General features: G+C 35.6%; 1 protein-coding gene across 1 annotated transcript in view; it reads right to left on the reverse strand.

The window, feature by feature from the left end:
* Nucleotides 1–26,469, reverse strand: part of USP34 (ubiquitin specific peptidase 34) — a 182,963-nt gene that overhangs the window by 39,496 nt on the left and 116,998 nt on the right. The window contains exons 39-54 of the mRNA XM_081797278.1: nucleotides 22,814–22,997; nucleotides 22,176–22,336; nucleotides 18,800–18,865; nucleotides 15,877–16,023; nucleotides 15,737–15,793; nucleotides 15,564–15,641; nucleotides 15,070–15,164; nucleotides 11,799–11,971; nucleotides 8,468–8,621; nucleotides 7,324–7,402; nucleotides 5,171–5,224; nucleotides 4,961–5,056; nucleotides 1,267–1,331; nucleotides 1,103–1,178; nucleotides 971–1,018; nucleotides 797–862 (exon numbers count right to left, since the gene is read on the reverse strand). Coding sequence (XP_081653404.1) covers nucleotides 797–862; nucleotides 971–1,018; nucleotides 1,103–1,178; nucleotides 1,267–1,331; nucleotides 4,961–5,056; nucleotides 5,171–5,224; nucleotides 7,324–7,402; nucleotides 8,468–8,621; nucleotides 11,799–11,971; nucleotides 15,070–15,164; nucleotides 15,564–15,641; nucleotides 15,737–15,793; nucleotides 15,877–16,023; nucleotides 18,800–18,865; nucleotides 22,176–22,336; nucleotides 22,814–22,997 — 1,599 coding nt within the window. The remainder of the gene's footprint in view (nucleotides 1–796; nucleotides 863–970; nucleotides 1,019–1,102; nucleotides 1,179–1,266; nucleotides 1,332–4,960; nucleotides 5,057–5,170; nucleotides 5,225–7,323; nucleotides 7,403–8,467; nucleotides 8,622–11,798; nucleotides 11,972–15,069; nucleotides 15,165–15,563; nucleotides 15,642–15,736; nucleotides 15,794–15,876; nucleotides 16,024–18,799; nucleotides 18,866–22,175; nucleotides 22,337–22,813; nucleotides 22,998–26,469) is intronic.

Raw genomic sequence — 26,469 nt, forward strand, 5'->3', positions numbered from 1 at the left:
TTGTTGAAATTGGGTGATAGGTACCTGAGAGTTCCTTATCTTCCTACTTTAATGCTTGTTTTGAAATGTTCATTACAAAGTTTTAAAAAATTATAGCCTTGTGTTTGAAATCTACAATAATCAGATTCTCTAATTCCATTGCTCCAAGGCATAATCAGATAACATTCTGTGTAAGAAAAAAAAATCTTCAACTAACTTCATCTACTGCACACTATGTTATCTCCCACCTCTGGAAACTTTTAAGATTTGCATTTTTAGAAAGGCTTATACCACACTTTGGAAGCTAATCAAGAAATGATAAAATGATGTTAGGGTGGCAACAGGGGTTAAGTGACCATTACCTGTGAGCAGATTATCCTTAGGGATAAATTATTATAGGGATGTATTAGAACATAATATAGAAGATAAAACTGGACATAAACTGATATACTGGGATATATGCATTTTTATCTTGGAGGAGGAAGATATCCATTTTCAAGTATTTTCTGGTAACATTCAAAATTAGTTAAGAAATATCTGATACAGTCTTTTGAACTTTCTATATTTTTCCTTCTAACAGATTGGGGGGAGGCACCCAAGGACTTAAGTAACTTAAAAATCAATTATTTCATCAGTGTAATGGATATGACATAAATTATAACCTTTTTGGCTGTTAAGTATTTTGGGTAACAATTTACACTGGGATCCCTATAATTTATAATACAGTAATTTTGCTGTAACATCTAAGAATAAAAGAAAATAAAACAAAAAACTGCATCTTAAGCTATGCATTATTTGTTGAATTATTTCACCTCACCTCACAAGCTGCTTGACTATTATTAAATTGTTTGGTCAACAGTTCAATCCACTGAAGCATTGTGGGCTAAAAAAAAAAAAGAAAGAAGTCATTTAAGGCATGGACTTCTGAGCTGAAGATAAAGAAAACCAAAAGCTATCTGATAAATGACATAAAAATCTACAAAACACATACCTTTTCTTTTGAATGTATAAACGTCTCTAGGACAAAGGAGGTGCTTAACTGTAAGAAAACATTAAGCAAAAAATTTTTAATTATTTTAAAGTAGTCAATTTTGAAAAAAATTATCTAAGGCTTATATATTACCTTTGCTGTCATTAGGGACACAGCTTTAGGATCTGGTAATGTACTGGGAATACAACTACATAACTGCCACATAAACCTAGAATTTAAAAATAATAAGTTACATTTCTTACAGAATAAGGTTTGTTTTAAATGTGTAACAAAAAATCTAAGTTTACCAAACTTACCCAAAATATGTATGTTCAAAAATGTTTTTGTCTTGAAGAAACTGCATGTTATCATGCCAAATCCACTGAAGAAAAAGAAAATGGTAACATGAGATATCAAAAGCATTTGCTTAATTACATTTTACCAGTATTTTTTTTAAGACAAAAAAGATCTGCTCTAAAAGAAACAAAAAAACAAAAAATACAGGCACTTAAAATTCATGTTGATTTTTTTTCAGGTATGTGGAATATGAAAATAGTTACTAAGCCTGCTCCAATTTATCATTTTGTATCTGGCTACCTCAAACAATCACAGTTCTTTAAAAATACAATTATAAAGATTTTGAAAGAACTCTGAAATCCCATCTGTCTAAAGAGCAAATATATAAATGAATAAAATTATGTTGTGTTCCATGTTGATAAAAACAGGTTATGAGAAAGGTTTATGTTCAAAAACTGGCAAAATAAAAACAATTCAGATTGGCAGACCTAAGGTGATTTCCTTTTTATTTATTTTTTTAAAGATTTTATTTATTTGAGAGAAGGTGAGAGAGAGCATGAGGGAGAGAGGGTCAGAGGAAGAAGCAGACTCCCCGATGAGTGGGGAGCCTGATGCGGGGCGTGATCCTGGGACTCCAGGATCATGACCTGAGCCGAAGGCAGATGCTAAACCGACTGAGGCACCCCTCCTTGTTTATTCTGTAACAATTATGAACAAAATCATTATTTCTTTTTTTTTTTAAAGATTTTATTTATTTGACAGAGACAAGACACAGCAAGAGAAGGACATAAACAGGGGGAGTGGGAGAGGGAGAAGCAGGCTTCCCGCTGAGCAGGGAGCCCAACGCAGGGCTCAATCCCAGAATCCTGGGATCATGACCTGAGCCAAAGGCAGACGCTTAATGACTGAGCCACCCAGGAACCCCAACAATGATTATTTCTAACATGAGCCTTATATAACTGCTCTGCTGACTTTAGTTTTTGTGTTCTTTTAGCTCTCTGTACCCTAAACATGCTCTTAGTATTCGTTCCATAAAATTATTTTTATCTGGAATGAATTTATGTTGATTATTGATATTACTGCCTGTGTTTATTCCTCCTAAAGATTTTCAACTAACTCTCCTTGCCTCCCAGCCCACTACTCCAGCCCAGTACCAGGTCTTATAATCATGTTTTAGGGTTCCTGCTCCACATTGGTTACAGACCTAGTCACTCAACAGACTGCTTCAGAGTTCTTGGTCCTCTAGCATTTCTATGCACACTGCCTTCTACAAAGCTGTAGCCTCAAGAAGGGTTTGAGAGCCTTCACCCATCAGAGCTTTTTCATAGCAATGAAGCTCCATTCCAAGCTTCTTACTTCTAGCCATGAGCTCAGCTCCAGATGTGTGTCATAATTTTTATCCCCTTTACCTCTCAAGAACTCTCCACCACAATTGTCTGATTTGGGCCTAAAGCCTGGTATGGTAGTCCTGTGGTTCCCACCAGACTCATTGTTTTTATTTCTTATATTCATCTTGTTTTTTGACAATCCTTTTTACATTTTATCAATACAACATATGTGGAGCCATGTGGGTGTGTCTAAGTGTGAAATTACTGCACTACAGGCATTCTCTATATACCTCTTCAACTTCATTTTGGGCTACGTATCTTTGCACTTACTAATCACAGCCTCAGAGGTCATCTTTCAGCTTCTAAAACATGCCAATACGCTATGTCTTTACTAAAGGAAGTTGTACATAATACTCTCTTTGCCTGGAGTATTCTTCACATGATTAAGTCTTCACTAACTTTCATGTTTTAGTTTGAGCTTAATCTGAAGTATTTCCTAATCACTTTCCCCAGAAATTCCAATCAACTACCCTTTCTGAGCATTTTGTTTTATCCACAACAGTCATTACAATTTATAATGTTTGTTTACTTAATAAATTTTATGGTTCTGGGATGCATGGGTGGCTCAGTGGGTTAAGCGTGCAACTCTTGATTTCGGCTCGGGTCATAATCTTGTGGTCGGGAGATCAAGCCCTGAGTGGGGCGTGCTCAGCGGGCAGTCTACTTGCGATTCTCTCTCCGTCTCCATCTGCCCCCACCTCTCTAAAATCAATCAATAAATAAAATCTTTAAAAATAATTTTATGGTTCTAAATTTCCTATTTACTCTTTGGGAAAGTCTGCTACTAGCTATATTTTAACTGTACAAATCTAAAGGACCAAATTCCAGTTTATACCTAAAATCCATGTTAATATTAAATAACAGTATTATCATACTTCAGTATTTTTAGTAAAATGTATATGCAATTAATTTTTCAATTAATAAGCTAAAACAATGATAGGAAAAAAAACAGTTGGTTTAGGTCTGCAATCAAGAATATTCTAGGGACGCTTGGGTGGCTCAGTAGGTTAAGCATCTGCCTTCAGCTCAGGTCATGATCCCAGGGTCCTGGGATCGAGCCCCACATCAGGCTCCTTGCTCAGCAGGGTGCCTGCTTCTCCCTCTCCCTGCCGCTCCCCCTGCTTCTGCACTCTCTCTGACAAATAAATAAATACCTTCTTTAAAACAAACAAAAAAGAATATTCTAATGTAGTACAATGTGTTTTTCTTGTTGTAGTAGAGCAAATATCCAGGATTCCCTTTTGTCACATATAAATCAGTGGTTCTGAAAGAATGGTTCAGAGACCTGTGGGGGATACCTATGACCATTTTAGGGTATATATAATATCAAAACCATTTCCTTAGTAATAGGATGAGGCTATTTGCCCGTTTTTACTCTCATCTCTCCTGAGCAACAATGGAGGCTAAATAATGAATGAAATCACAACAGAGCAAATGCAAAAATTATGAGACTCCAGCTGTCATCTATTAAATCAGATATTAAAAAGATTTGCAAGCATATAAAACGGGCACTTTTCTCCTGAATGGTTTTGTTCTGAAAATTTTTTTCATAAAATGATATAAAAAATATTATATTAGCATGTCATGGGCTTAATTTTGTTATTTTTAAATAAATTAAAACAAATTTTAAAAAATTTTATATTTTATCAGTAACATTCTAGGGAGTCAAGATACCAGTTAAGAGTATTTTTTGGGGGACCAAAATCCACTCAGTTTTAAGACTCGACGACGACAGTGCAAATATCAATCAATTAGATAGTAAAAGCTGAACTGTCTAGATGAAAGAGTAAATTTTTATCAGGTATACCTTTCTGAAGATTTACATTTTGGCTCAGTTTATAACACTGATACAACACACACTGAGTTGTGAATACATTTTATAGTTCTTAACACATTAAAGTAACATTATCACTTACTACATCATGAAACAAAGAAAGCCTAATTACTATAAACAAGACACATTTTGAAATATTTAATACATATTTTAAATGCATTTCAAATACATGGTACATTTCTATGTAACATGAAGCAAAGAAGGAACATCCATCACCCAATCCAAGAACATTACCATACATACAAGTTACTTAATGAGCTTGCTCCAATTCCATCAACCATGTTACTTATTTTTCTTTAATCTTACTAATAATTATTTTCTCACTTTACATGCACCTGCCCTATGTCAGTATTACCAAGACCATTTATAAGTAGTGTTAAGGTCTACCCGGGATTATAAATCCTAATGTTGCTATAGCCTGCTCCAGTAGTCCTATTACTTGCATTAATACTTAACATGTTTTTAAATTGCTGAAGTTAAATTAACTTATACCTCTAGTAACTCTGACGAAACATCAAATTTGAATTCTTTGCCATTTTCTTCCTCTGGTTCCATGCGTTTGTAAAACAGCATATATGCACTGTGTGTCTTTAAGAGGCAAAGAAAAAAAGGTATATTTTCATTTTGACAAAGTATAACTATAAAATTAGGTAACATGGAAGAAAGAAAACAATGTAAATTATATATGAAAAAAATGATTACCTTTTCGAAGGAGAAATCCATAAATTTATCTGTAACAGAATCATAGGTCTTGGTCTGTTTAAAAAAATAAAAGTTTTCCTTCTTTAAAAAATATATTTATATTTATCTCAGTTGTATTTATACATAAAATATTTCATAAACAGCTAGTTTATTCTTTATAAAAAAAATCATTGACAGAAGTTCTTGGCTAAGAGTATAGTTGACCCTTGAATAACACAGGTTTGAACTACACAGATTCACTTAAAGGCAGATTTTTTTCCCCAATAATTACAACAGCATACTGTAAATGTATTTTCCTTATGATTTTAAAAGATTTATTTATTTTAGAGAGAGAGAGCATGAGTGGGGTTGGAGAGGGAGAGGGACAGAATCTCAAGCACACTCCCCTACGAGCACAGAGCCCAATGACATGGGGCCTGATCTCACAACCGTGAGATCACGACCTGAGCCAAAATCAAGAGTCAGATGCCCAACCGACTGTGCCACCCAGGCGCCTCTCCTTATGATCTTCTCAGTAACATTTTCTTTTTTCTAGTTTACTTTTTTTGTAAGAATACAGTATATAGGAAGTGTAACATACAAAATATGTATTGATTGAGTATTCATGTTATCAGGCTTCTGATCAAGAGACAAAAGTTATACTTGGATTTTTGACTGTGTGGGGGCCTGGCATATTTAACTCCCACATTGTTCAAGGGTCAACTGTAACTGAAAACAAAGATTCAAAATATTTTTAAAGATACTTTACCATGAAATATATAAAGCAAAATAAAACGTACTTGCAATTGAAGAACTACCTTTTAAGAGAAGAGCTTTGAAAACTTTACTTTTTGTTTGAGGAAATATCCCAGGAATAACATCTAGAGATGCAATAGGTTTATTATGGCATCAGTAACTTATTACTTCCTTCTTCTACCCATTTCTGAAGTGTTAGCAATTTGCCTACTTCTCCTTTTCTATTCAAAGTGGTACATAAGAGCACCAAAGAGCAATAAGGAAGTCCTTCATTAAAATCCACAATGTGAACAGTGATTTCACTACAGACATGGCTATTAAAGTGAAAAATAACTTCATTTGGGCTTACCTGTGACATGGAAATGACTAATGCTTTACTTATGAGAATCAAAACAGTATTTTAAAACTGTTTTCAGAACATCAGTACTTGGATAAAATGCCTATGAAATACAATTATTATAATTATGTTATTATAGGGGTGCCTAGGTGGCTCAGTCATTAAACGTCTGCCTTCGGCTCAGGTCATGGTCCCGGGGTCCTAGGATCGAGCCCTGCATCAGGCTCCCTGCTCAGCGGGAAGCCTGCTCCTCCCTCCCCCATTCCTCCTGCTTGTGTTCCCTCTCTTGCTGTGTCTCTGTCAAATAAATAAAATTAAAAAAAAAAAAGTTATGTTATTATAATAATACTACTCCAACCTAATTGTCTTTTTTCATGTCTTAGGGCTAATTACATAACAGGTTAAGATATTCTTTGTGTATCCTGTCAATAGTAATAACCAGGTTGCTCCTGTTGTTACAAAAAAGGCACTGAAAGAATAATTCTTTGAAGTTTAGCTCAAGCTAATTTCCTTGATAAAGATTTTTTTGTATGAAGTCAATAAAGAGTAATTTCTTTTTGCTCGAATCTCAAAGCATTCAAGTGGACAACTTCTTCCATCATGTTTCATGGCAATGCAATTCAATTCCTATACTACTATTTAATTTTTCAATTTTAAGTCTTAACCTTCTTTATCAGTTGAAGGCAGAAATTGTAATTTAAAAAGTATTTCCCAGGGGCGCCTGTGTGGCTCAGTCAGTTAAGCGTCTGCCTTCAGCTCAGGTCATGATCCCAGGGTCCCCGGATCGAGCCCGGCATCAGGCTCCCTGCTCGGCAGGGAGTCTGCTTCTCCCTCTGAAGCTCTCATGCTCTCCCTCACTCTCTTTCCCTCTCAAATAAATAAATAAAATCTTAAAAAAAAGTATTTCCCAGTCTGGTATACATGCTGAATAGACTAGACTTCTAATAAATAACAACTGAATAAATTTTAGATTTAATCATAGCAATTAAAAGGGAGTTAAGTGGTTTTGCTACTGGATTTTATGATACTGCATAGCACCTGGAAAGTCATGGACCATTTATAACTTCTGAATAAAACTTACTGTCATCTCTCCACCAAAACATTCAGAGGCCAACTGAGCAGAATCAAAAGGTTTTACCTCAGCATCATTAAAAAGATACCTAAAACAGAGCATATAGTGTTTATATACATACTGAGTATTCCGCTTATTATAAAAATACATACTGAAAAAATTATAAAACTTAAACTATTTTTAATATGAGGTAAATAAATTCTAAGTTCTTATTTTGATAACACTAACCTACTAGAAACTGGGAATATAATTTTACAAATTATAACTGCCCTAAAATCTGATAAATCCATTTATAAACTAGGAGTAACAGAAGAATTCATAAAAACAAAGAAAAAGTTTGCATAAATATTACTTGTGCAGCTATTGGACAGAAAAGATTAAGAGATGGGAGAACTTCCAAAGATAAAGATGTCATTTCAAAAAATTTATGATAAAAAAAGATTCAAAATATATTTATGGAATTAATTTCAAATGGACAAACAAGGTTAAGATACCACTGACATGTTGGCTTGAAGAGTTCAACAAAACTATTCTGCTAACTGCAGATCAATGTACATTTTGTTCAAAGAAATATCCCTAACACTTATAACAATGCCTACCGTAGATACATAGCCTCTATACATGAGACTCCACCTAACAACATCTGAAGACCAAAAAAGAGCTATTAAGTATTGATTTAATGACTTCTATCCATTACCTTGATAAAAGATGATAAAAAGAATGCGCGGGTTGGAAGGTTTGGAAAAGTAAGGTGGAGAGAGTGGAGCATGCAGGTAACTTCAAATTGCCTTATATAAGGACTTCGTAACCACCCTATAGGAGACACTCAGTAAACAGCTCTTGAATGAGTAAACAAAGATAGAAAAGATTTGGAAGGTGCAATATTGTCTATAAATCTAAAGTTGTGTGCAAAAGCTTGTGTGTTTTTTCTTAAGAGAACATTCATCAAATTCTCAGAAGAAGGTTAAGAACAATCAATTCCTACTGTCTTATGAAAGTTGCTTTCATTTAAAAACTGCCCCTTTTCCTGATTTTATAGAGTTTTTAAAAAAATAAAATCAGAAAACATATCTGAAGCAAAAACAATAAGTTTATACTTTAAAAAAAGAAAAAAAATTTTTTTAATCCCAAGAATAAAATACTTAAAACTCACCATTTGTTGTTTTTATAAGCATGTGGATTGACTATATCTCTGATGAAGCTATAATAGTGCCCACCATCTGCTGTTCCTGTGTGAACAGTCACTCCTATTAAGTCATACTCATAGCTTTCCGTGTCTTTTGAATGATCACTGACTTCCTTAAAACCTGAAATGATTTACATAAAATAATGGTAATAATGTTGAAAACTGCACATTAACATCTTTGAATCACTTTCCATAATATATTTAATATACAGAAATAGGCACAGATACATTATATAATAGGTACAAAACAACTCCATTTGCTAGTCATTCCCCATCCATAGTCTACAATTTTAAGGAACATTTATACAAATCATTTGGAAAAACAACCGTAAGTATGGACAACATCAGTATAATATATAAATATAAAATATGTTCTTTCTGTTTAATCTTATTCCTTTTGAAATAGATAGTACAGCATTTTTCATTCAAGCTAGGAGCAGGCAAACCCAAGATATGGAAAGGCATTAAGATACTCATGCCCTTTAATCTCAGATTAAGAAAAAGGAGCACTGTAGTGGTAGCATGCTGGCAATTGTTTATTAGTTAATAGAAAACATTCTGTATTAGGAGACAGAAACAAAATAAACAGACATCCTTCCTGTCCCCAAAGATGTGAAAGGCATAAAAGATACTAAGGAAAAATTACAGAATGATCTAGTAAGTTTGAAGATTTATGACTTATGATCTGTATACCCAACATCATATATAAAGGAAAAAGTATAATCAGAAACAAGTGAAAACAGATTAGGTTAACTTGAGTGCACAGTCTTAACTGGAAAGTGACAACTGAGGAGAGAAGGAAATGGCTAACAGTGTCTTAACAGTGACTGAGAAGTTTGGATGTGCTAGGATCTGACTCTGAATGCATCAGTTACGGCCTAAAAAAAATCTTTCATCTTGGCACAAATTTCTGCTACTTCTACACAAGGAAGCATCATGAAAAATACCAGAAAGCACAATAACTGGGCAGTCTTACTATAATTTTATAAATGGTTTGTAAAGAGTTCTAAAAAGAAAGGTGTATATATACACTGCCTACTTCTTAACTTTGCCTATATTTTCAAAGTTATCTTCCACTGGCTCATTTGCTGCAACCTCTAAACATACTCAAATTCTAAGGCTAGGTTTGCCTGGGTGGCTCAGTTGGGTAAGCGTGTGCCTTCGGTTCAAGTCATCATGATCCCAGGGTCCTGGGATCGAGTCCCGCATCAGCAGCCTGCTTCTCTCTCTGTCTGCTCTGCCTGCTCGTGCGCTGACAAATAAATAAATAAAATCTTAAAAAAAAAAAAAATTCTAAGGGTAGGGGCGCCTGGGTGGCTCAGTCGGTTAAGCATCTGCCTTCGACTCAGGTCCTGGGATCGAGCCCTGCATCAGGCTCCCTGCTCAGCAGGGAGTCTGCTTTTCCCTCTCCCTCTGCTGCTCCCCCCTGGTTGTGTTCTCTCACTGTCAAATAAATAAATAAAATCTTAAAAAAAAAAAAAAAAAATCCTGAGGGTAAAAAATACCCCCCTTAACTCTATTCCTCTATAGGAACAGTCACCATCTTCTCTCCTCTTTTCAAAGAAAGAGTACGTTCTTCTCTTAAAAGAATAGCCCACACTCACTGTTTACACTTCTCAACTCCCATTTAGTGAAACATTTACTGGATGCTCATTAAGTGCCAGGCAATGGAATATAAAGATTAAAATGCAGTTCTCTTTCCCAAATCTTAAAATATAGCGGTTTATTCAAACCTTAAAAATTTTAATGAGGGGGCACCTGGGTGGCTCAGTTGGTTAAGCGACTGCCTTCGGCTCAGGTCATGATCCTGGACTCCCTGGATCGAGTCCCGCATCGGGCTCCCTGCTTGGCAGGGAGTCTGCTTCTCCCTCTGACCCTCCCCTCTCTCATGTGCTCTCTCTCATTCTCTCTCTCTCAAATAAATAAATACTTTAAAAAAAAAAATTTTAATGAGAACTTATTATATAAAGAAAACATTGCCAGAACCGAACTTCTCTAACTAAAGAACAGAAAGGCAAGAGCTAGACCTGTTGTGCTTTTTTTGCTCACCTGTTTCCATTCCTCACCTCTGTGGTCTTTGAGGCACATATACATAAGTTTGAAAAGCACTGGTCTTATGAAGTAATAAGAATTTGGAGGTAATTGGATATGAACCAAGGGTCATCTTTAAATCACTACAATCTGCCTTTCTACTGCAATACCCAAATGAAACTGCTCTGATAAAGATAACCAAAGACATTCTACATGCTGTTTTCAGTCATGTTATTTCTGAAACAATTCCTTTTCTTTAGCATTCAATACTTCTGACCAAATTCCCTTTTTCTTGAGATCTTCTTGAAATACTGACCCACTATTCAGCTATGATCAAGCCACAAACCTGAGTCATTCCTGACTTTTCTTCCTCCCTCTAGTAGTAGACTAAAAAGTCAACTTCAAAGGGACAAAGACCTTGTTCTTTGTTGCCACTCTATTCCCACTACTATGAGAATAGCAAATTATAGATAGACATTCAATAACTTCATTGGATTCATTTATACATACAATCATCAAATCCTATTAACCCTCCACACACCTCTCTCCAAATCTACTGGTATGCTTGCTCATTAAACTACCATCTTCTCTGTGGTTTATCAGAATGGCCCTCCCCCACATCCCTTTCATCATCCTCTAATCCATTTCTATTGCTATAGTCAGAATAACCTTTCCCAGATCCCACCTGGTTATTTCAGTTCCCTGCTTAAAATCTTCCAAAGGTTTCACATCAAACAAAGATTACAATTATTAACATGGCTTACAAACAAAATGATGTGGCCATTGCCTTTTGCCCATCTCATCAACTCCACCCCCACCTCTTACCCACCTAAAGACATTAGCCATTCCTCTCAATCTATTCCTTATTCAAACTCTGCTTCAATGTTACCTTCATGAAAGCCCTCCCTGATACCCCTAGATTTGAGATACACTCACCATCCTATCTGATGACACATCCTGTTTATAATTTCTTGCTCAATAAGATTTGCCTACTAGACTTAAGTTCTATGAGATAAGGAACCATGTGTATCTTGTTCACTGCCATGTCACTAATGCCTAGCAGAGTGCCTAGAACATAGTTCTAATAAATGCCAAATATCTATTGACGAACTGACTGAACGTACCATACTGTATTTAAATACAATCCCCTTTCCAAAATTCAATTTCATTTTATTAAATGTGAAGTTGGTTACAACTTTATAGTTATGGCTGTCTTGTTACGGAGACTTACAGTAAACATAGGCAAGAGAAAGAGATCAAAAATTACCTTCTTTCCTATCACTCTTTCCCATTAGAAAATCTTCTGTATAGGGCGTCATATCCAAGCGTAATGGGAAGGAAAAGTGTGTGTTCACTTTCTCTTTCATCATTGTCACCATATTAAATGTATACCTCATAGTATTAAAACTCAGAATGCGAGGCAATTTCTTAAAACATGCCCTGAAAGACAGAAAAGGAAAAAAAAAAAAAAAAAAGGAAAAAGAAAACTTAAAAATCTCTTCCAAAAGTACTTTAGCTGGTAACATATTTACACTATATGTATTTCAGTATTCAACTCAGTAAATAATAAACAGTATTTTAAATCATGCTCTTATTAAATATATCTATACCTATATTCCCCTCTTACATGCTTTTTTCCATTTTAGAAGGGTTTTACTGTGCCTAAGTAAGAAAAATAAAAAATTAAGCACACTGTGGTAAATTCCATGAAAAAGATATGCAAAAGTGCTATGGAAGCATAAAAAGGTGTCGCACCAAACTTCAAAGGAGTTGTCTTCGGTTCAGAATTTTCTTTTCCATTTTAAATAACAGGAGTTGAACTATTTATTTTTATAAATTAGAACTGCCAAGCTTAGCTGTATCACTTACTAGATGTATGACCCTCAACAAGTTACTTAACCTCTCTGAGCTTAATTCCTAATTTGGAAATTTCTAAAATGGAGATTAAAGTGCCTACTCCCTCCTACTTTTAGAATGCTGCCTGTCAAATAGCATTCAATAAATGTTGCTTGATATTACAATAGCAGCAGCAGCAGCAAATTACCTAAGTATTATGGTTTAACAAATATTGCTAGTTCAAATTAAAACAAACCAAAATTTCAGTTTAAACAAAAAATATATAAAAGCTTGGATTCATGAAAAATAGCGTTTTGGGGAATAATTCTTCACTGAACGTAAGATTCTAAAGAGATTCTGTTTAAATCAAGAGCTCAGTTTAAGAAAAAATTAGGAATTTAAGGAGACAAGGAAGGTAGGGGAAAGATTTCATAAACAGGAAATAAGTCTAAAAATCCATCATTACTGATTATTTGGGAGACTGGCAAAAGATGAGGTTATGGAAATATAAAGGAGTCAAATGATGAAGGGCTTCTGTGCAATGTCACAGTATGAACTGCATCCTGAGAGCTAAGAGTCACTAAAGGACCTGTGGTGGACCTTGGAACCATGCAAGATTCAGAGGATAAATGACATAATGGAGCTAAAGAGATGAGAGTTATGTTATAGACTTACTGAATCTATGAGACACACAAGTCACAGCTGGGAGAACACAGCACAACATTCTGAATTAGGTAAGATGAATTAAGAATCATAAGCATGTCAATAGAGATCGAGATTATGGTGGTAGACAAAACTATTCAGGAAAAAATGAATAAACTGAGAAAAACAGAGGTTTGAAGATAGAGCAAAGGATGATCCTTAGCTCATTTCTGCTGACTACTATGTTATCATAGACATTCAAAAGTATGGCAAGAGTATAAAAGGACTGAGTGACACTGCCTAAAAGAGCAGGCAGTATTTCAGAAAAACAGCAGAATCGTATTACCCAAAAGAAGGGAATGTTTCAAGAAGCAGGAAGTTATCAAGAATGACAGATATTTTCAGTAAGCTTATTTATTCCAACTAAAAAGATTCTCAAAAGAAAATGTCTCAGTCTATCAACTTTTATTGATTCCTCATTATACCCCTCCATATTAACAAACTTTTGACTGACTCCATTCTGTGTAAGTCTTAACTCATACCCTAACCCAATTCTCATTAGATGGGCCTGTCTTCTCCCTGTAACTGCCTGCACAGCTATGATTTCATTTAAGTATGTCTACCTTACTTTTCTCTCTTGCAACCAACTTGACATCTGGAGACTGAGAAAAAGAGTACCAATCCTATCAGTGTAGATTTCCCTGGAAAAATCTTCTATTAAGCAATTTTAAGAGATGGCTTTTCATTCTCTGCCTTCCAACACGGTCAGATCTATCTAGAAAAGTCCTGTTTGATCCCCAAGCCCTTTCTAGATTCCATTTTCCTTGTTGTTTTTTTATTGCCAAACTTTTAAAATTAATGATCTATACTTGATGCCATGTACCCTGACAGCCCTGCTTCTATCGCTACAACCCAAAAAAACATACCACTAAACTATCTTTCTACAAAACCCAATGCTTTTACTCAGCTGTAATTTCCCCCCTTTCCTGTGGACTATGTCAATTGAATACCTTCTTTGGGAGATTCTCTTCCCCAGTTTCTAGGTTACCATCCTATCATGAATTTCTTTCTTTCCTAGCTTCAATTCTGACTTTTTTCCACTGCACTTTTAGGTTGGCCTAGTCAGTCCTTTACGACAGTTATGTTCTTTCTCAGATGTCCAAATGGTGCCAACCAATTATGGCAAATAATCCCAAAATCTAGATATTAATCATTTCATGTCACTGTATACCAATCATATTTTCTATTACTGGTCAATGCAAATCCTCTACTTGAGGCAGACTAGCCTAGTCCCAGGCTTCTTGCACATACAAGGTCATTTCTATTTCTCTGCCTTTGTTCCAAATAACTAACAGCATATGATGCTGTCTCAATCCAATTTCTACTTGTCATTCAAAGTTCACTTGGAGAACTGAAACCTCTTTACCCAATTACTCTGTCCCAAATGGGCCAACTTATGGTTGGCTCTTAAGAAAAAAAAAAATCTCTCACTTCAGAGAATCAGAGGAGGATCTCTTCAGTTCATGAGGAGACTCTTCATCATGATTCACTGATATACAGCAAAGGGCTAAAGCAATCAGACCTTGGTAAATATTTAATTGAAAGGACACAAAAAATTTGGAAAAATTTAAGGGTGCTTCAAAGCACAATAATTGAATGACTGAATATTCAACTGAATAACTGAATGAAAAGTTGCTTATAAGAATAAGCTCAGGGGCACCTGGGTGGTTCAGTTAGTAAAGCATCTGACTCTTGATTTCGGCTCAGGTCACGACCTCACGGCTGTGGGCTGGAGCCCCACATCAGGCTCTGCCCTCGGTGTGGAGTCTGCTTGAGATTCTCTCTCTCTCCCTCTGCCTTTGTCCCTCCCCCTGCTTGCACTCTCTCTCTCTTTCAAAATTAAAGTCTTTAAAAAAAATAAAATAAAATAAACTCCAAGCAGCCTACCTTAACCTTAATCACATAATTTTCATAAAAGTTTAACATGAATTTACCATTTGTGTTTTACTTCCACTTGATGATGTATCAAAATGATAAACATTACATTTCAGAAAGCATACCTTTTTTCAGCTCGTACTTTCTTCCCGCAATGAGAACAAGTATACATGTTGTCACCTTCTAAAGTGTCTTTAATAGTAACTTCATCAAGAGATTCCTGCGTATTAAATCAGATTTTAAAGTCCCATATTATTGTTTACAGTATGCAAAATTACAAAACGTAGTACTTATCATTTGGGCAGACTGCACAGAGGAAAACAAACTTTTTATTAAAAAAATTCTAAATTTTAGCAAAAAAAATTTTTCCCTCAAATTGACAAGATGCTCCATGAATCTTACTAATTTTTCAAAAGTAGAAGTATTTCAACTTTGGGGGAAAAAAATCAGCTTTGTGGTCTACCTTTAATTCTTATTTGATCTGCACATCAAGAAGAAAATAAATAAAACATGAAAGTTTATTTTTCACCAAGATGACAAACACAAACCTGTTGTATGCAAGTTTGTTTGATTAAAATAAAAGCAGAAAAGGTCTAACAATATATTAAATTTTACTCACATAAATGTTCTTCATATCAGCCACTTGGCACCTCACAGTATAAAACTCTTCAGCAGTCTGACTAACATGTTCACAATCCTGGGAAATCAACAGTCAAATATTAGTAATTTATTTTAATAAGTTAAAACAGACATTAAGATTTCAAAAAAGTAAAGAACAGGTGCAATACTTACCAAGGACACAACATTGTTTGTAATTACACCTCCAAACAAGCTTTTGACGGTATTTTTCTTTAAAAACAAACAAAAGTGAGTAATTAAAATTGGGCAAATCTGTACAGATTTCAAAGAAACAGCAGTATTCTGGTACTAACCAGTTCTGGAGACATTTCTTCAATTTTAGTAATGAGATCAGTAAAAAATTCTGTCATATCTTTCTGCTCCCCAGTATTCAGAGGCTGCTTATCCATGGTGTATGTTTTACAAAAGGGCCTAGGATTATATGCTTTGCATTCACTCTCCTGCAAAGGAAAAGGGAGAAGGATGGATCATGAAACAATCAAATCCTACATTTCAAAAAAAGAACATTATCACAAGGTTCTTGAATAAATAACAAAACAACAAAACGGAGTAAATCTACAACAGAACTGCTTTCTTGTTTCATTCAATTAAATTCAATTAATTAACATATAATATATTATTTGTTTCAGGGGTACAGGTCTGTGATTCATCAGTCTTACATAATACTCAGTGCTCATTACAACATACACCCTACCCCCCTCCACCACCTCCAGCAACCCTGTTTGTTTCCTGAGATTAAGAGTCTCTTAAGATTTATCTCCCTCTCTGGTTTCGTCTTGTTTCTTTTTTTTCCTCTTCCCCTATGATCCTCTGCCTTGTTTCTTAAATTCCACATATCAGTGAGATCATATGGTAATTCTCTTTCTCTGATTGACTTATTTCGCTTAGCAAAATACCCTCTAGTTCCAACCACGCTTTTCAATTTAATAGTCCTGGTGCCTGAAGATGCTTAAATTACTGTTATGAAATTTGTATTTTTTTTTTTTAAGATTTATTTATTTGACAGAGAGAGAGACAACGAGAGAGGAACACAAGCAGGGGGAGTGGGAGAGGGAGAAGCAGGCTTCCCACGGAGCAGGGAGCTCGACACAGGGCTCCATCCCAGGACCCTGGGATCATGACCTGAGCCGAAGGCAGACACTTAACGACTGAGCCACCCAGGCGCCCCTGAAATTTGTATTTTTTTAAGTCTAATAATTTCTAGGAAGGAATTTGGGACTCAAAGGATGCAAATGTGTACTATGAAACAGAAAACAGAAAAATTTTGCAGGCTAAGTAAGATTTCCTACAGACTGAACTTAAGAGTTTTTTGTTTTTAAAATTTTTTATTTATTCATTTGAGAGAATGCACAAGTGAGAGAGCACGAGCAGGCAGGGAGGATCAGAGGGGGAGGGTGAAGCAGACTCCCCACTGAGCAGAGTGCCTGACATGGGATTTGATGATACCAGGACCCGAGGATCATGACCTGAGCCGAAGGTAGATGCTTAGCCAACTGAGCGACCCAGGCACCTGAGTACTTTAGTAGTTCTTAAAAGAGTAGTTTAAGGGCACCTGGGTGGCTCAGTCAGTTAAGCATCTGCCTTCGGCTCAGGTCATGATCCCAGGGTCCTGGGACCGAATCCCGCATCAGGCTACCTGCTCAGTGAGGAGTCTGCTTCTCCTTCTGCCCCTCCCTCCCCACCCCCAACTCGTGCTCGCATGCACTCTCTCTCTCTCAAAAATAAATAAAATCTTTAAAAAAAAAAAAGTAGTTTAAAATACTTTTCTGTTTTGTCAGTTCAGATGGCATGCTCCAACTCTGTTAAAGGTATATTAAAAGTGGGATCAGGGTGCCTGGGTGGCTCATTCAGTTGAGCATCCAACTCTTGATTTCAGTTCAGGTCATGATCTCAGGGTTTTGAGATCGAGCCCCGATCAGGCTCCACAGAGCCTGCTTAAGATTCTTTCTTTCCCCCTCCCCCTCCAAAAAAAAATTGCAATCCAAGAATGACTACTAAATCTTTTAATTTTGTTAAAAATTTCATTTATTTTTTTTTATTTTTTATTTTTTTATTTTTTAAAGATTTTATTTATTTATTTGAGAGAGAGAATGAGAGACAGAGAGCATGAGAGGGAAGAGGGCAGAGGGATGAGCAGACCCCCTGCTGAGCAGGGAGCCCGATGTGGGACTCGATCCCAGGACTCCAGGATCATGACCTGAGCCGAAGGCAGTCGCTTAACCAACTGAGCCACCCAGGCGCCCAAAAATTTCATTTATTGACTCCTTAACTGTCAGAAGCTGAAAAATACAGGAATAAACATGATATAATCTCTGTCTTCAGGATTCTAACAGGTGAGATGAGTAACTTTCACTACAAGTGGTAGGTATGAGACAGAGTTGTGGAATCTACGGTTTTCTCAGAGGAGTTGAAAATAAATTGCTTCGGGAAAGATGACAATAAGAAGAAAAGGGGAAAAAAAAAGTGCTACAGAAAGAGTGTTACAGGCAGAAGCAGCAGCATGAACAGCTGCACAAATGATGAAGCAACAGGGTGATGGGCTTCCAAGGGCGGACACTTGCTACGGGATTCAGCTGGATAGAGGGAAGGGTAGGAGAGGATGCTGAAGGGGTGCCTGGCTGGCTCAGTCAGTACAGCATATAACTCTTGATCTCAGGGCTGTGGGTTCGAGCCCCACATTAGGTGTTGGGAATACTTAAAAAAAAAAAAGGTAAAATCTTAAAAAAAGAGAGAGAGAAAGGAGGTTAAAAGAAAGGGGCAAAATCAGAAGACATGTGCTGATGAACCTGGATACTATTCTGTTCATAATAAAAAACCACCGAAGAGTTTTAAGCAGAGGAATAATATTGTAAGATTTGCTAATTTTTTAAGGTTGATTACTTTTATAGTTCTGGGGGGGGAATTAAAAGGGACAAGGAGAAATCAATCAAAAAATTCTGGGGGGGAGGGGGAGAGTGGGGTGACCCTGTGGTGGGAAAAGGACCAAATGGATACAAAGGATTCATTAAAGGACAAATTAACAGTCGTCATGCAGATGAGTGACATGCAACTGTTTAAAAGTCACTTTGACAAAGAACACCAATAACTGACAAATTCAATTTGAAAAATAAGAGTATATAGGCAGGACAAATCCAATACAAATGAACTTCATTTAATGTTTTCAACTTATATAGGTTATATCTAAACTAGTTTTCCATATATGGTTCTCAAACATACCATTAAATATGTAAACATTTTTTGAAGCTCCAAAAGAGTGGTCTTGTGCTTCATATCTTCTGAATACTGGAAATCAAGAGAAAAATGTTCCATTAAAACATACTGATGGTAGCAAATTAGACAGTCTAGCAAAGAAAGTATTACAATGTGCTATTACTGTATCTGTTTTCATTCTTTTAGCTCTATGTAAGAAAAAGGCTATTCTTTATTTAGCAATTTAGCATTTAAAAAATTATTTTATTCATTATATAAATGAAGCCATCGCTATTATGTAAGAAAACGGAATAAAGAGATCTTTAAAAAAAAAAAAAATTGCTTTCCAGATCAACACTCATTTGGTACAATGCTGTTTTCACAAGCTGGTAACTGTGCAGGAACAGAAAACATCATAGGTGTGCAACAAAGCTGTTTTCTACAAATAAATCCATACATTTAAAAAAATGTATTATAGGGCGCCTGGGTGGCTCAGTTGGTTAAGCGACTGCCTTCGGCTCAGGTCATGATCCTGGAGTCCCGGGATCGAGTCCTGCATCGGGCTCCCTGCTCGGCAGGGAGTCTGCTTCTCCCTCTGACCCTCCTCCCTCTCATGCTCTCTGTCTCTCATTCTCTCTCTCTCAAATAAATAAATAAAATCTTTAAAAAAATAAAAAAATGTATTATAATAATAAATGACATCTCTCCATCATCTAGTCATATCTTTTTTTTTCTAGAACAGTATATCCTTAATATTGCAGAAAAATTACTGGCCAACAAGCTTGAAAGCCTTCTATATATTCAAATATCATTAACTGAAATTCAGGTATCTGGCTAGACTCACTCACTAGAGACTTAGTCCTGAACACCAGCCTTATAGACACTTATTAGATATACTCTAGCTCATCCAAATATTTAAAAAAAAAAAACAAAACTATGAAATATTATCCTCACTACAAACTACTTGTCAAAATCTTGAAGAAGCTCTGATAGTCTTGTGGAATAATAAGCCTTCTATATGCCAGAAGTATACACTAGTTATTTGTGTCAATTTTGTGGGGAGTGTTCAGTAATGTGGTTCTGCTATTTAGGAGCTTATAATCAAACTGAGGACATAAAGACACTGAAAAGGAATCTATTCAACATATAGTTACTGCAAAATTGTATAATATTAAGTACAACAGGAACTGAATAAAAGGAATCAACAAAATTGACAAAACAATTACAGTAATATAACGGACATATGGGAGGCTTAATACTCCATGAGATTAGAGTAGAAGTCACAAAAAACAACACTTTCCCATATGTAACAGAACGGTGATGATACATGATACATGCAAACTATATATAATACAACAATGGTCAGGAATAAAGACTTGGATTTAAAATTTTCATTGCTGGAGAATTAAGTATTAGTTGGCTGAAGAACGGAAGTGACTGGAGTCTTCTATATTAAGAAAAAAGCAAGAATGTTTTACTTAATGTAGAAGTTCTAAATATAAACCTTACATATGTATTTAATACTTAAAGGAATACATATTTGCACCCATTAGGATGGCTATTGTCAAAAAACAGAAAACAAGGGCCAGCAGGGGTGTGAATAAATTGGCATGTTTGTGCACTGCTGATAGGAAGGTAAAATGGCACAGCCACTACAGAACACCAGCACATTGATACCTCAAAAAGTTAAACACAGAATTCCCATATGATCTAGCAATTCCGCTTCTGGGTATATACGTAAAAGAAGTGAAAACAGGGATTCAAATGGATATTTGAACACTCATGTTCATGGAAACATTATTTATAATAGCCAAAAGATAGAAGCAACCCAGAAATGTCCAATGACAGATGAATGGATAAACAAAATGTGGTACAGACACACAATGGACTATTATTCAGCCTTAAAAAAGAAGGAAACTCTCAACATGCTACAACATGGATGAACCTTGGAGACACTATGCTAAGAATGTAGGATTCCACTTAAGTGAGGTATCTAGAATAGTCAAATTCATAGAGATAAGTAGTAGAATAGTAGTTGCATGAGGTTTGGGGGAATGGAGAATGGGAAGTATTTAATGGGTACAGAGTTTTAGTTGGGGGAAGTGAAAAAATTTTTGAGACTGATGGTGGTAATGCGATATCAATATACTAACTACCACAGAACTGTACACTTGTATTTAGTTGGGTATATTTTACTACAATTAAAATACATGTAGATTTCTTTACTCTTACTGTGAACATCAGAAAAGGAAATAAAAGTAACTAATGCATTCACATAAATAATCAAGTGCACTTTTGACTAGAGTACTTTCCAAAGTCATGTCAAATTCTATTCTGTTAAGAATTTTTTATGTAGAAACATGTCTAAATTTAGTTTTTAACCAGAAACACCATTTATGAGACCTACTCCCAATTAACACATCTGATTGTTCTTTCTGGTGCTACATTTGAATTCCTGAAAGTGCTAATGGCTAAACGGTGATCATTAATATTTAGAAGAGAAATCACGAAGTATGGCCATGTTAACAGTCAGGAAAAAAAAAAAAAAAATCACTGAAATTATGCCTCTTCGCTCATCACTGGTTCCTATTAAGCAGATAGGGCCACAAATTTAGTCACAAAAATTTCCGTACACAAAATCAATCAGTTATTCAACTATTTCTAAGGATCATCAGTCTCAGAAGATAAACTTAAAAGCATTAATATAACTAACATTAAAAAAAAAACCCCACTTGACTATACTATAACTCGGAGACTTTGAAGCCTAAAAACATCTTAAGGATTCACTGAAAGTACATAAAGAATTGCAATACTTTTTTAGGGGGGTAAAGTCAGGACATCAAGATGACATGATGGAGGAAAACAGAAACCCAAGTACAAGCATGAAGTAAGTTTGCCAAGAAATTATAAAAGCAGTGCAAAAGGCAAACTAAACAACAGTCCATGGTTAAAAAGAGTGAAAACTAGAAATAACAAGAATAACATAAAGCAGACCTTACCCAAATAAATTAGGCCCACAGTCAAATTTACTTTGGGATAAAAATAAAACAAGTTAAGTGATTCTGGTACATTCCTCTACTTTGTTTTAGGCTTTGCTTATTTTTATGTAAAGAAAATTTGTATTTATTTTTACTGAAAATACCATGTTCACTGTATACACTGAATGTATATATTCCACAACTGTGTTTTCCTTTGAGAAATAAGGAAATTATACTAGTATGTTAGGAGTAACCTACGAAATGTAAAATATTTAAGTTTACATGAGCTAGTTATGTAATCAAATACAGTCATTTTTTAATTCATAAATTACTTTCTCAATGTTTACTAAATTGAAATAATCAAGATTAACAAAATTTTAAAATTTTCTTTTACAGTTTTAATACTGAAGTGAGGAAAACTGTACCTTAGCAGTGAAGACAGCCTGTCTTGCCTCAGGTATCATATAAAGTTGCTGAATAGTAGAAGCCAAGTAACAAGTAGCTCCAAGGTTAGTTAGGCCAACAAATCTACACTCAGCACGAACATCCTCATGGGGCCAGTAGTCCCATTTATAAGGCGCATGGGCTGCTGAAAAAAGAGGGAGGAAAAGATGCCCCCCAAACAAACTATTAAACATAATGTATTTTGCTTTTACTAACAGCCACTACTCTCCATTACTTTAGTTAATATACATAAAATATTATATATGATAACTAAAACTAATGTAACACTGTATGTCAATAATACTCAAAAAAGAAATAAAATTAGTAAGAACACACAGAAAAGCTAATTCATTCTCTAAAAATTCAAAAGACTGCCAATATTTGATTTCACTTGGCACTAAATTATTTAACCAAAAAATTCCAAAATATTTCAGATACCTATAAAGTCCTTTACATCTGTTTTTTTAAACAAATCAACGTTTACTTTTTTAACATCTTAGCAACAATAGTTTATAATGTTAAAAGTGTATGAATAGTTAACTCTTTCTATAGCCATGCCTTCCAAAATCTCTTTTCTGCTCGTAAAATTTAGAAAGATTAAAAGGAAAAGAATGCTTACACTGCATGTGTTGTGCCATAACCCAGTTGTGTATTAGTCTGTAGTTCTCAACGGATCCCTTTACCATCTCTACTAACAAATCATACGCAGCAGCTCTTGAAGAATGTGATTTGCACTTTGGCTGTTGTCTGTCTTTTAGACTAGGCAACAAAAACAGGAGATTGAAGATATCTCTTAAAAATTCCTGGGAAAAAAAGAAAGGCCAAGTATATTATCTAAAGTTACATGTTAGTTATATTCTAAATATAATGAATACCTTACATAGAGTGAACTAGACTATAGGACAATCTACAATTTACTAAAAGGCTATTTAAAAACTTAGAGCAGCATCATATACCATCATCTCAAAGTCTTCCCAATGTTCATTTCTCTTAAAAAAAAAAAAACAGAATGGGTAGGGATCAACTTTACTCTTCCTTACCTCTTGATAGCTAACAGGCTCATTCTTAGATTCCCATCTATAATGCTATTATTTTCCACTCCATTAAGTGACCAAAAGTTTTTGTTAAGGACTCCTATCTTGATTGCCTTTGCCATTTACCTCTGTTTCTCCTTATTTCACTCTCATAACATTAACAGCAGCAGTAGCAAAAGCACCAACTTACTCAAAATGAACAGTTATGATGATACTGCTCAAAGGCCCCCATACAAAAGACAAAGAAGGCTAAGAACCTTGCCTGGAGTCACAGAGTTGGAAAAAGCCAGAGCCAGGATTTCAGACACCAAGCTCTCGATCCCAGTGAAGTTCAAACTGAAGTACGAAGTTTTACCATCCTAGATGTATTTTTTCCTCTAAATTTGATCCACCTGAGAAAGGGTCACCTTTCCTACCTGTTTCTTATTAATTGGTCCTTTGTTACTTTACCAAAGATAGTTATTTCTCACATTCCTCAAATACTACCATGATACATTGTTCTGGGGTATAAAACCAGAATTCTGGTGTACTGTGCAGAAAAGAGGTAATGTAGTTAAAGACTAACATTCTCTTACACTTAGAATGGCTGGATTCTAAGGTTGATCCCTGGCTGTCATGTGAAAATTGGAACAGTAAAGAGTTCGTTCCTCTGATATAAAACTTTTCCTAAGTGATAAAAGTGGCTCACTATGCCTTTTATATTTGGTTTATGCTGAATACCTGCTTTCCATCTGGGAGTCTGGAATTTCAGACACTGTGGTCAGTTACACAGGTACTATAAATGACAACCCCCATTTCACCCAACCTAAAACCCTGACCTGAGTGAGGCTCAAGAGAGTTCCCCTGATAGATGACACCTCACACATGTTGTCACACTCATCGCTGAGGAAATTAAGCACATCCTGTGCAATTCCAATAGGAGAGGACTCTTAAAAGCATGAACCTAGTCTCCACCAGATTTGGCTGGATGCTATCTTTTTTGTCACTGACTTCATTTTGTATTATTTTGCTGTAACAAATCTCAGCCACTAGTACAACTACATGCTGAGTCCTTTGAGCCCTTCCAGTCAATCACTGAACCTGGGGATGGTCTTTGGAACCTATGACACAAGTACCAAATAAAGGACAATTTGAAATATTTTCCCATTAATGACATCTCACTATTGTCAAAGTACAAAGTCCTGATTTTGCAATGAAAAGTAAGTCTGGGGCGCCTGGGTGGCTCAGTTGGTTAAGCGACTGCCTTCGGCTCAGGTCATGATCCTGGAGTCCCGGGATCGAGTCCCGCATCGGGCTCCCTGCTCGGCAGGGAGTCTGCTTCTCCCTCTGACCCTCCTCCCTCTCATGCTCTCTGTCTCTCATTCTCTCTCTCAAAATAAATAAATAAATAAATAAATAAATAAAAGAAAAGTAAGTCTGGCTAAGAAATATGGAAAGTGAATAGGGTCTACTTCATATAGCTGGCAGACTGATAAGTCTGTCTTGCCTATCTTAGAATTCAGAGATTAGATGATGTGTCTTGGAGATACAAGATAACACATTTACTTCAGCTAGAAATTAAAGTCAAACTAAAAAAAAAAAAAATGGAACTGGCTAATAACTAGTTTAAAATGAAATATCATGGGGGTACCTGGTTAACGTGGGGCCTGCTTAAGATTCTCTCCCTCTCCTTCTGCCCCTCCCCCACTCTAGAAAAATAAAAAATAAATAAAATGAACTATCTTTTGCCCATCAGTTTAGAACCAGAAATTGAATGAGCTAAGTTTCCATAGCTCCAAAGCTTTGATAAAATATATTTAAAACCTATGATAAGATAAAAACACTTTATCAGAAATATCAGGTTGGTAAAAGCATAATGAAATGAACAATATTTAATTTTCCTTACTGAGTTTACCAGAAAAGCAGGTATTAAAAGGATAATCTATATATTAATATGTCCATTTTTTAAAAGATTTATTTGAGAAAGAATCTCAAGCAGACTCCCCACTGAGCATGGAGTCTGACACAGGGCCCAATCCCATGACTCTAAGATCATGACCTGAGCCGAAACCAAGAGTCAGACGCTCAACCAACTGACCCACCCAGGTACCCCACAATATGTCCATTTGATAAATAATGGTAAATCCATTCTGGTATACTTCACAGAAAAAAGAACCTCAAACTGCTGAGAGAATACTAAAAATAGTTTCTGATAATAGATCAGTGTGATTTTTAACATGTAATTCAGAAGAAATTCAAAGATTAAATAACACTGTTAAAATAAAACTTCCATTTCCACTGTAAACATGTGAACAAAGTTTACATTTCCATTATGTAAATAAGGTTTCCCAGAATCTACATTATAAAAATATAAAGTAAAGGGCGCCTGGGTGGCTCAGTCGTTAAGCATCTGCCTTCGGCTCAGGTCATGATCCCAGGGTCCTGGGATTGAGTCCCACATCGGACTCCCTGCTCAGCGGGAAGCCTGCTTCTCCCTCCCCCACTCCCCCTGCTTGTGTTCCCTCTCTTGCTGTGTCTCTGTCAAATAAATAAAATCTTCTTTAAAAACAATAAATAAAAATATAAAGTAGGAAGAGAATTAATGAACACACATTTGACCTCATTAACAAGTAATATCCACCTGTAACTATATGAATTAATTTTAAAAGGCCCATCCTTCTTGTTAATACATTCATTTTCAACTAAATTTCATTTTAATGTTTCATACTTCCCTGGCAAAAATTAAGGTATATTTGGACTTGCCTATGGTTCTGCAGAAGAGTGCATGCCCTGGGTTGCGAGTCTCTGCTATTCACAAATAAACCCATTTTTGCTGGTAAAATAACTGGCAGTTTTGTTTTTTAAGGTTAACATTACTTGGTGATCAGACATGGAATACAAAGAAGACCCTCAACAACTCTGAGGCTGGTGAACAAAACATGCCAGTATCCACAGAGTCAACTGGGCTCACTGCTTTCTCGCTGACCTTCGAGTCTTTTAAGAAAAAGTCCCCTTTGGGAATTCTTCACCTCCTGCGAGGATGACTTACGAGACTTACATGACTTACTTGTCACCCCACACGAGAAGGAAATCTCTACAATCATGTAAAGCGACAACCATGCTGAAACAACTTTGACCCAGATATAAAAGAAATGACTATAAGAAAAAGTTTCAGAGAAAAATGAGACATCCTAAACCCATTCTGTTCTTACTAATCAAATTGCAAAACAACAGACTCTATAAAAATATATCAAGAATATAG

The sequence above is a fragment of the Leptonychotes weddellii genome, chromosome 10, assembly GCF_054177405.1.
Source record: "Leptonychotes weddellii isolate Sample4059 chromosome 10, ASM5417740v2, whole genome shotgun sequence".
NCBI lineage: Eukaryota > Metazoa > Chordata > Mammalia > Carnivora > Phocidae > Leptonychotes > Leptonychotes weddellii.